The sequence below is a fragment of the Procambarus clarkii genome, chromosome 45 (assembly GCF_040958095.1).
Source record: "Procambarus clarkii isolate CNS0578487 chromosome 45, FALCON_Pclarkii_2.0, whole genome shotgun sequence".
In the NCBI taxonomy this organism is placed as follows: domain Eukaryota; kingdom Metazoa; phylum Arthropoda; class Malacostraca; order Decapoda; family Cambaridae; genus Procambarus; species Procambarus clarkii.
Window position 1 is genome coordinate 5,030,654 of NC_091194.1, and position 11,578 is coordinate 5,042,231.

Genomic DNA, 11,578 nt, shown 5'->3' on the forward strand with positions numbered 1-11,578 from the left:
TATATTATATATTATATATTATATATTATATATATTTGGTTCTAAATAACAGTCTAAAAGATATTGCAATCAGTGAGACACTAAATACAGTATATGAAGCAAGATCAAATTACAAGAGGACAATTAAATCACTGATCTTATACTGTAGTTGACTGTGTACTGAAGAGTATTATTTAGCATGACTGACCATCATGACAATGTTGGTAGCTATGTAGGAAGAGCGGATGACCAGCTGAAACACACTGATGAGTGGAGCAATAAGCCACTGGAGGGGGTTCTCATCCTCGCCTCCGTCTTCCGCACCACCCTCAATTTCTCCCACCACTTCTCCACTTCCGTCTCCACTATCTGGTTGCGTTGCTGGTGTGCTGGGAAGGAGCTTCTCAGTTTTCTCTGTTTTATCCACCACCTGCAACAGTCTTAAAATGTGACAAATGGAAAGGACAAATGGGCAAGAATAAACACAATCCAGTAACAATGACATCTGCACTAGCATGTCGAGTAACGTTAAATGAAAATTGGATCAACATTATCAATGTTGATGCATTGTTACATCACATCTTTTACCTGCTGGGTTTGATCTTTGAGAGTTAGCAAGGGAATGGTTGGCCACATTCTGGCTACCTGAGGAGGGGATACCCGAGGACAACTGATGAGTTAATAAAACATATATGATCGGAGAACCTTGGTAAAAACTGCCAAGGAAAAAAATATTCAATGGTTGACAGGTATGGAATTTATGACAAAATTTTGCAATCTTGTAGGAAGTACATAAATCACATTAATTAAAGATTGTATTCTCACAAATTGTTTTAGTAATTAAGAGGCAGAACAAATTATTCATCCATCATTAAAAGTGCATTTGATTTGCCAAAAGACAACACACAAGCACAAAAATTACCAGGGTATCCTTGGGCCTTTAAAATAAAGAAAGATAGTATAATTAAATGATTTAATGAGAGATATTCAAAACTCATCTTCGAGAACTTCACTTCACTCATGGTTTGTTCTCATCCAGCTACACAAACATATCACAACTCACATCTGTTTAATGAAAATTCTTCTTGCATAAGAATACCATTTCATTTAAGGATTAGCAATTAAAGATTCTAAGATGATTATAGTGAAATAAACAGGGACTTGACAAGAAAGAGATCCTTTAAGGAACACTCACTCACAGTAATTACAAGTTTTAGAAATAAGATACTTACATGAAAGGGCCAGAGCTAACTTTAAAGGAAGTTACTTACAATATTTGGAGTGCACGGTTGTAATTGTAGAAGTTCATACACCTAAAAGAGGCGGGGAAGTCTAGAGGGAAGTGTCCATAGTACCTACGAAACTTTGAGAATTTTGGAAAGTTCAAAACTTTAGATAGAAACCCACATGCATCATCTGCAAGGGGAGTGAAAGCTAGGATTTGAATACAGTTGCATACTCTTATTTGATGGCACCATAAGTGATACTAAAGAAAACCATGTGCAATACCTTGCAAGAGGACAATACAAGGATGTACGGTACTATAATACTGTATTTACAATTTACAGATTGAGCAGGGTACACAGATCTTTGGGTGAGGAGGAAGAGTGGTTGGATTATTATTGGACATAATATTCAACGAGCTTCTGCAACATAATTAAATACAGTGAGCTCAACAAACTACAAATATTAGACTAGAAAGCTTATATGTACAGTACCTTACAGTGGCAGGAAATGACTGAGGAGCACTATGTGCAGCAAATTAAAAAGATGGGAACTAATTTTCAGGGGATCATCAAATACTGTACTGTACCTGAAAGGGACGGGGACTGAGTTTGGAGGGCAGGGAGCCATTTACACCACCAGATGATCTGATGCTGCGAGCTGAGGTGTTGTTACTCATCACGGAGGTGTTGCTCCGGGCAGAATCACGGACCGAGGCATTACGGCTGCGGGCTGAGGCAAGGGGCGTATCCCAGCCTGCATCTGACTCTCGGCCCATTCCTATGCCCATGATGCCCAACACGCCCTCCTGACCAGCACGAGGGACACCATCACCTAACTACCTTAATCTCGTGCTAAAATTAACTACTACATTATGTGAAAAGGAGGGGATATTTCTCATATGTTACATCAGATAACATTCTAAGATTTTCTATTAAAACTTGAGGAATACATGAGCGGCAGTGAATATCAAGTGTGAAAAGTCATCTACACTACGTCTCAGCCACCGCAGCCAACGACTACCTTGTTCCAACTGTTTAGCCTGTAGTGGCAAAAGTGCAAGCATGATTTTCCACTTGCAATATTGATTATCACAAACTAATTTATTATATGTGCAAAAAAAATAATCCTTACATTTGATTTACTACAAATACCAGTAATACAAATACTGTACAGTAATTTTATTTAATGTACCATGAGCAAATAAAATGTTTATAAATACAGAGCAATTTACTGTATATTGACAAAACTATTCTGTTTCCATTGTTTTTTTCTATTTGAGCACTGTACAGTATACATTTATAGGTCTATTTGATAGACCTATTAATAGACCTAGTCTATTTGATTAAACCTATTCTAGGTTTATTTGATACAGTAATTGTTCTCAGAAGTGGAAACTTTTGTATTTTGTCAGGTGTCTATCTTTGTGCTATAAGAAATGTCTGACTACCTCAGTGTTTTACCATACATCCATCTACCTCCGTGTAACAACACACGCATGTCTATCTTGGTGTTATATTACATGTCAAACACTTTAGACTTTCTGTAATTCTTAATCCTCCTTATTACCTAATAATAAAATATATGAAGTTATGCCTTAAAGTGACCCACCTGTCTATCAATATCCCCATCAGTATAGCTATGTGGTGTAGAAATTATTAATGACTCCAAGTGGTCATTAAGTATAATATTTATATTTATAAAAAATACAGAGGATCATATTACTTTGTAGTTACTTAGTAGGTACAGTGCTTGTATTCATTATAAAGCCACTAATTGCACACAATTTTCCATCACAAACCATCAGCCGACATGTAAGATTGCCGAGCCAGATATAATCGAGAGTTAATGAAACGATTTAAATGATTCTGCAAAAGGAGTTTGTTAATGATGTCCAACAAAATATCTGAAGAGGAGTTTCTAGTTAAACATAGGAGCAACTTCAGATAAAACAAAAACACTGAGAAAAGGCAAAGGATAAGGTTTAAAACTTAGCAGTAAACACACACATTCATGCAATACAAACACAAGCATTAAAATTCTATATAATTCTAGTGCACAAGACCCCAACACCTAAATGAGTGGACAATACAGTACAATTATACCAACAGGACATGTTCAGTGTCAATAACAAATACAAACAGATGCACATATACAGTCAAGTCAGTCCTGGGAAGACCCACAACCACCAGAAATTATCAAGCTCACAGATAACGTAGTCATCCAAATAAAGTATCACAATTCAGTGGAAAACGATTAACACTGAGCAAAAAGAGAATGCATTTCAAAGCACAGAACACAGAAAGGCCGAGGTTCAAATTGTACCGACATGCATGAGAAAACACGATCATCAAAAATAATATGTTTTCGAACATGGTAACAAACACTGAAATATTTAAACAGTACAGATTTTCAAAACACTGTATTCACAGGCAACGAAGTATTTTTTGGACCATGCAAGTTTGCATAACATATATACAAACACCACACTATTAGTGTGTATGTGAGCAATCTATTCTTAGTGCAGTCTTTTGTATCTGATCAACATTTGTCATTTACAAATGCAATACAAAATAGAAAACCATAAATCATCACAATTCCCATTCCCTCTAATGTATTTAATTAGCTTGACGTTAATGTACATCAAGAAAATTATGTTTTAAATACACATAGGTAGTATATATAGTTTATATATACAGTATGTGCATAATGCTGGAGGTCGTAAAGCCACAGTAGAAAGAACTCAAAAGTGCAAATGACCAGTGATCAAAGTCACAGGGCAAGTGTTATATCCTAGTTGTTCATTCCTAGTGTGTGTCATTACTAAGTGTAATTACCTATTTGTAGTTACAGGATGAGAGCTATGCTCATAGGGGTCCTGTCTTCCCAGCACTGTCATATAATGCTTTGAAACTACTGACTTGTTTTTTGCCTCTAGCACCACCTCACTTAACTTGTTTAAAAACACTACCACTCTATATCCTTGTACCCTAAATTTCTTTGGCAGCTTTGTTTAGTTAGCTTAAATCTATGACCCCTTGTTCCTGAAGTTCCAGGTCTCAGGAAATCTTCCCTATCAATTTCGTTGATTCCCTTCACTTGTTTGTACGCAATGATCATGTCGCCTCTTTCTTTTCTTGTCTATTTTTGGCATATTTAATGCCTCTAACCTCTCCATGTGGCTCTTGTCTTTCAGTTCCAGGAGACATTTAGTTGCACATCTTGTACCTTTTCCAGTTTGTTGTGATGTGACTCTTAAGATATGACCAACCACTTTGACAGGATGGTAGAGTGATGGTCTCGCTTCGTGCAGGTTGGCGTTCAATCCCTGACCATCCAAGTGCATGGGCCCCATTCCTTCCGCTCGTCCCATCCCAAATTCTTATCCTGACTCCTTCCAAGTGTTATACTGTATAGTCATGACAACTCGGCACTTTCTCCTCATAACTCCCACCCCCCCTCTCTCCCTCACAACTGCTGCATATTCCAGCTTTGGTCTCACAAAAGATCATGAACAATTTCTTTAGTATTTCACCATCCATGTACAGTACAGTATTTAAAATCAATTCTGAAATTCGAAAGCGTATCATAGACTCCTCACACAATGTCCTTTATGCTCCTTGGGTGATATTTTTCTATCTAGAACCATCCATAGATCCCCTCTTCAGAATTTTGTAAAGCTTTTTCACATAGTTTGTAGATTGTGTGGTGTATTTCCTCCTATTCCAAATTCCATAACATACATTTATTCACATTAAATTCCATTTGCCAATTGGTGCTCCATACACTTATTTTCTAGTCTTCTTAAAGGGCATGACAATCATCTATGTTTCATATCTTCCCTAATATTTTAATAGCATTAGCAAACATGTTCATATAATTCTGTATACCTTTCTGGTAGATCACTTATGTAGACAATGAACATTACCAGTGCAAAAATTAAACCCTCATGACATTTCTCCAGTCTGATACATTGCCTCTGATTACTGCCCTCATTTTTCTGTCCAATAGAATTTTTTTTAATCCATGTTAGAAGCCTCCCAATCACTCCTCCAGTGTGTTCCTGTTTCCAGAACAACCTCTTATGTTTAACTCTGTTGAAAGCCTTTTTTAGGACCAGATAAATGCAGTCAACCCAACCATCTCTTGCCTGTAAAATTTAAGTGGCTCTTTGCTAGAAACTAAGTAAATTTGTAACACAGTGTCTTCCAGATTAAAAACCATACTGTCTGTCTTTGTTATTATCTAATTTTTCTCCAGGTACATTTTTCTCCAAAACCCATTTAGTTCCAATTATTTTTCCCAAATTTTGACTACTACACCTGTCAGTGACACAGGTCTACAATTAAGGGGTGCTTCCTTGCTGCCACTTTTGTAGACTGGAACAATGCTAGCCTTTTTCCACATATATACCAGGACTCCTGCACACAGGAATGCCTGAAAGATGCATTTTTCCACTTTGTTTCTAGACACCCCTATGTGCTCTATGTTGTTCTCTGGAATTCTTATTGTGTGTGTGTTATATTCTAGCTGTTTTTGCCTAGTGTCATTTCTAAGAAGATAGGAAGACGATGCAGTAATGAGTAAGTTGAAAAGGAAGATATGCCACTACTGCACAAAGGGATGAGGAGGGAAGGGACATCACAAAACTCTAATCATGTATGAGAGAAAAGTAGTGGTCAGATGCACCAGTATTAATCAGTTTAGGTTAGAGCACTGGTACATCAATACTAATCAAAGAGTGGTCATTAAGTCTTCTACACAGTTGTTAGAAGCAGTGTTAACCCAAGGTGACAATGGCTAAGGCTGCCTGAGAGTGGGTGAGACAGATGGCTGCAGGGCTTGTTACTTGTGTGTCGCGAGGCTGGCGGCGCCGGGAGGCCCGTCCACACCGGGTCTCTGAAGCCGAGGACCTGCCGGACTTCATGGAACGACTTCTGACGGTGCTGCGTCGGATAAGGTACCGTACACTGGACCCCATCGGGGAGAGCAGCGCCGCCTGTGAGTGGGAAAAGCAGGGGAGGCATAGGGATGAGGGGGGGGAGGTAGCATGGGGGGGGGGGGGAGAGCATTGAGGAGGGGTGGGAGAGATAGCATTGAGGGGGGCTAGAAGAGAGCATTGAGGAGGGGTGGGAGATTGCATTGGGTGGGGGGGAAGGAAGATTGCATTGGGGGGAAAGGAGATAGCAAGAGGGAGGAGATAGCAATGGGGGGGAGATAGCAATGGGGGGAGATAGCAATGGGGGGAGATAGCAATGGGGGGGAGATAGCAATGGGGGGGAGATAGCAATGGGGGGGAGATAGCAATGGGGGGGAGATAGCAATGGGGGGGAGATAGCAATGCGGGGGGGGGGGGGGGGGGAGAGAGATAGAAATTGGAGGGGAGGTAGCATTGGAGGGGACAGGGAGATAACATTAGTGGGGAAAGGAAGCTAGCACTGGAGAGGAGGGGGTAGCTAGAAAGGAGACAGGGTTGAGGGGAAGGAAGATGGGTGGCAGTGAGAGGAAAGATACGGTAGAGATGGAGGTGGTAGCAAGGCGAGTTCAGAGGCACAGAAGGGAGATATATATCATGCGGGGAGCATGGAGGGGAGGTATTTAGTATGGGGGATGGAGGAGGTTCCACTGACGAGGAGGTAGCCTGAAGGAAACGGTATAGGGTGAGAGAAGAGGCAGGTGTATGTGAGGGTTGGAGGCAGTGTACCGAGGGGAGTATAGTATGTGGTAATGAGTGGAGGCATGATGGGGGTGTGGTTGGGAGCGACACTCTAGCCACTGTCAACATGGAGACAGACACTTCGGCAGACAAATAAGGAAGAGATCATCCCTGGTTGTGCTAATCAAGAGAGCTGCACACCTTCACTAATGCCACCACTGTACCAAGCATAAACTCCCCACACACATGACAACACCATATACTCTAAACTACTCACACAAACCTCAGCCTTACTAACATTCCCTTGAATGCCAAAGTGCATCATCCATTAAATCACTGGCAAAATAGACAAAATATGTAATTCTCTTACCTTGTTGGACAGGAGGAACTGTGACTCGAAGGCGAGGACATAATAGAGGGCCAGAAGTAGGATAGGGTTGACGAACCTGGACCACTGGTCGGTGGAGAGTGGAGCCGAGCGAGGATCACGGCAGTCCGTCCTCACTACCGCCGTGAACCCAAACACCCTAAGTAGACACACCCAAATCTTAGTCGCCACACTATCAGTACATATAAACATGATATAGCAACACTAACTGGTGGCCAGAGTATTCTCATGCCATTATGGCAACCTAGGGGGGCCAGGTTCTGGTGCTGATCACTGGTCCATTGCCTACCAATTGTCACAACAATATTTGCTACAGTTCTTCATAAAAGATGAATGTATAAGATGGAGAGAAGCTGGATAACTGAATTGGGTAAGGGAAAAATGATAAACAGGAAAAAAGGTCACTGTTAAAGTTGTCAGGCTATGGGATATTACAGGCGAGGTCCTCACAGCTTAGGTCAATGCCTCTCTGTTCCTAATCAATACGAATGGCCAACTTGAGAAAGGAGGCTCATATGTAGATGTTTGCAAACAACACAAAGCCAATGAGGAAAATATAATCCATAGGGGACTGAAGAGAGCTGCAAGAATATATTAAACTCCATGAGTGAATTGTCATTCACTATTAGAGTTCAATCACAACAATTTAAGATTAATAAAGATGGATATGGATGACAGGAGATCAGACAGAATCTATACTACAAGGGAAAGGCAAAAATTAAAAAGCCATAAAGGACTTTTGAGCAGACATAACTCCATAATATACACAAACAGGATAACATCAGTAGCTTATGAAAAGCTGGCAAATAGTACACAATTTGTACTATTGTACAAAGTGTGCAAGACCAATTTGTAGACCAGTTTCTCCCCCAAAGAAACATTTGTACACATTCAACAATTTAACAATAGTAAGATACCTGAAAATCCCTTTAATATCCACATTTCCAGTACAAGCTAATGGAAAAAACATCATTATTACTATGATGTTTAAACATCATGTGTTTAAACATCAATCATCATTGCTAAAGATAAATTCTTTATTATAGAAATAATAAAGCAGTGCCAGTGCACTGGTTCTATAAGAATATAGTTGTGACACCATTTCTAAAACATTTAGAAAATGTTTGTGTGTGTCTTGGAGAAATAAATCCTGTCCGGTAGTTGAAAAAGTAAGGGAAGACTCAATAACAAGTAATAAAATGGTTCAGATCAATGTGACCTGGAAGAGAGGGAGAGAATGAAACAATGTTAGAAGTAGAGTGGGAGTGAAAAACTAGGGACGTACCTTGCACAGAGCGAGTCTGGGGGAAAGTAGTCCTGGACCCACTGAGCCTGGTAGATGTAAAGACACACCACGTGGACTCCTGCCAGCACCATCACCCCACGACACACGTACCTACCACACAACATATCAAATAAAACCACCTTCAGCACCACTATCACTCACACCACAAATTTTACACTTGTATAGACTACCTAAATAAATATCAATAAGTAATTATAATTGCTCTAAGATAGACCAGTCAGCTGCTCAATGGGGCAATGTCTTGCTCTCGCTAGGACATGACCAAACAACAGTATGACAGACAGCCAAGACAAAAGTCACTTCAAAGTAGAGTGGGGAATGACAGGGCTTTGAGCGAGCATGAAAAGTTTCCTCCTCAACAAGCCATTTGGTTGTTTCACTTTACACCATATACCCTCCATACATGGCCCCTCTACTTCTCCAGTGTTGTCTGGGGCTCACTCAGGATAAATGTGAAGTGGGCCACTGCTTATTATTCTGTTGACAGTGTAGTATTGACATCTGCGGTGGTCTGAAGAAACAGAAATATTTGGCATTTCATTTAACATTTGGAGGAGGTTTTGGAATGCAGACGAATCAGATTTTTGGAGTTGCTTTGGACTGGATTGGAGGTTCTCCAGTATCCCCCTCCCATCCTTTACCTCTGTGAAGGGAACAACCTGGCTGTTTGGTCATGAACTAGTATGAGCAGGACATTGTCTTAGGGAGGCTCTCTGAGTGGCCAGCTCAGAAAAGGAGCTTTGCATTAAAGCACAAAGCTTATTTTTTTTCACAGCAAATTGTAAAAAATCTTGCCACATCTGAAATCTATCATGCATTTATTATACAAATAATACAAATGAACAATAAAGTGGTCATTGTTCCCTTTTGTAATAATATTAAGAACAATAATAATAACAATAAAAATATTAAGAACAATAATATTAACAACAGTAATAAAACCACCACCAATAACAATTATTATTACAATACGTATTATAATAATCTTTATACCATTTGGGAAACACTATGCATATTGAATGCCCTAGTAAACAAATACTGTACAAAAACATCATACCAGTGCTACTAATAAGTGAAATGACCTGTAATCCAACATACCCAAATCGTCGTCCCAATGCATTGTTGAGGCTCCAGTAGGTGGCACTGGCCATGAAGACGACAAAGTACACAGCGGAAGTGACGGAGGGAACCATGACAGCTGCACCCCCAATCAGTGCCATTGCCATGTAAGTACCTTTTGAACATGAAGAAAACATTGGAAACTCCCTCAGTGCTTATATATAGATAGAAGTTAGGACACCTAGCTGATATTGAAATTTATCAATGTTTACTTGCCATAGTGGAAAAGGCAGGACTTGCAATTAGTGCTTAAGCTTACATATGTGTTGGAGAAAATGAGAATGTAAGCAAATAGAATACTCAATATTCAGACATTTACACTTTTACTATGTTTACTTGTTTGAAAGAAGAAATAAGACAGGTACATAAATGTTCAATACTTAAATTTATGTGCATGAAACAGGAAAGACAGACTAAAAAATTGATTTTTCACCCATAGGGTAAAATAAACCCATGGATCTGCCTACCCACCAAAATCTGTAAAATCCTAGATAGTGCTCTAATTCAAATTCAATCTGAAAAAATCCTCAGGAATAATGGGGTAACCTTTGACAAATTACTTAATTGCATTGCATGACAGTGAGGTACCTTAGTGGCATTGTCACCCAAGACAGATGGGGTAAGGACATGTGACAAACCACATTAGAGATAATGTGTCGGCTACTTAAATTAGCGCCAAACTATTCAACTTGCCAAGAAGTTCTATACAAAATATTTCAAAGTTCCCAATAATCCCCATAATTGCTACCTGCCAAACACATGATGAAACTATGACATTGCTATAAAGTTCAAACAAGTTATAACTTTCTAACATGTCATAAAAGCTTTATAATAATATGTAACAACTTTGTAACAAGGTAACAACAAGGACCATTACATAGTGTGTTTGCAGGGTAATGACACCTGTAATCATATTCACTATTAGTGACATCTGTAACAAATCCCATAGGTTTTCACAAATCAGTTAAGACCGCTGAAAGTAACCAGTGAGCTTCCCATTAGGCTCAATGATGATCAGTCTGCTAAATAAGGCAGCAAACTGGGTCTAACACAAGGTCAGGTAGACAGATATAACACGGTTATCATCAGTAACTTCACTAGTGGTTTAGGGACACACATTGGATATACAATGCATCTCCTCCAATGCCATCAACATTTATCAGCATACATTGTAACACATGACTAGTCACCATGCTGTCACACCATTTCTCATCATGCTTCATCATCAAACCCCTGTATTCGTCTAAATTTATATACTGAATTTAGTTAATACAGTATGTGTTTATTGTCACCAAAACTAATATAACAATAAAATGTTACAGACAGTGCTAAGGGAAGAGGTTTTTGGTTCAGTGACAAAAGTCTTAAATAACACATACTGATGCAAAGAAACAGTTTTAGAAAATTAATTAAAATTATTGATGGATTATCAACTTGACAAAATTTGTAGGTAAATGCAAGGGAAAATACTGGATGCAGCATTAAAGTCAAGTAAACTTGGCAGACCTTTCATCCTCAATGTATGCCTGCATCAGAAAGAAAGGAAACTCACCTACAGCATTGAGGATCCGGAGTCCCATATTCTTGTTGATGTCTGGTGCGGCATGTGTGGGGAGGTGTAAGTCGGGGCTGGTGTGGGCTGTAAGCTTGATGCAGGCCACATACACCCCCGGAGAGAACACCACTAGGACACATTCTGGCAGTAGCCACCGTGTCCCGTCAACTTCACTGATGCCATCCAAGCGCACAAGGCCCAAATGTCGCAACAGCTTTTCCAGGAACTCGCCTAAACATCACCAGCAGAGATTATGTACACTTTTGTATATACAGAATGCCTTTTACAAAAGTAAAGATGCCAACTTTAAGCTGTATAACTAAAAGGTAAAAAAATATGTTAGCTATTATC

At 39.5% G+C, this 11,578-nt stretch overlaps 1 protein-coding gene across 1 annotated transcript in view; it reads right to left on the bottom strand.

Moving 5' to 3' along the window:
- LOC123769848 (piezo-type mechanosensitive ion channel component) overlaps positions 1-11,578 on the bottom strand; it is a 113,792-nt gene that overhangs the window by 67,539 nt on the left and 34,675 nt on the right. The window contains 7 exon segments of the mRNA XM_069301244.1: positions 188-409; positions 1,793-2,011; positions 6,053-6,202; positions 7,230-7,386; positions 8,533-8,643; positions 9,652-9,787; positions 11,225-11,458. Coding sequence (XP_069157345.1) covers positions 188-409; positions 1,793-2,011; positions 6,053-6,202; positions 7,230-7,386; positions 8,533-8,643; positions 9,652-9,787; positions 11,225-11,458 — 1,229 coding nt within the window.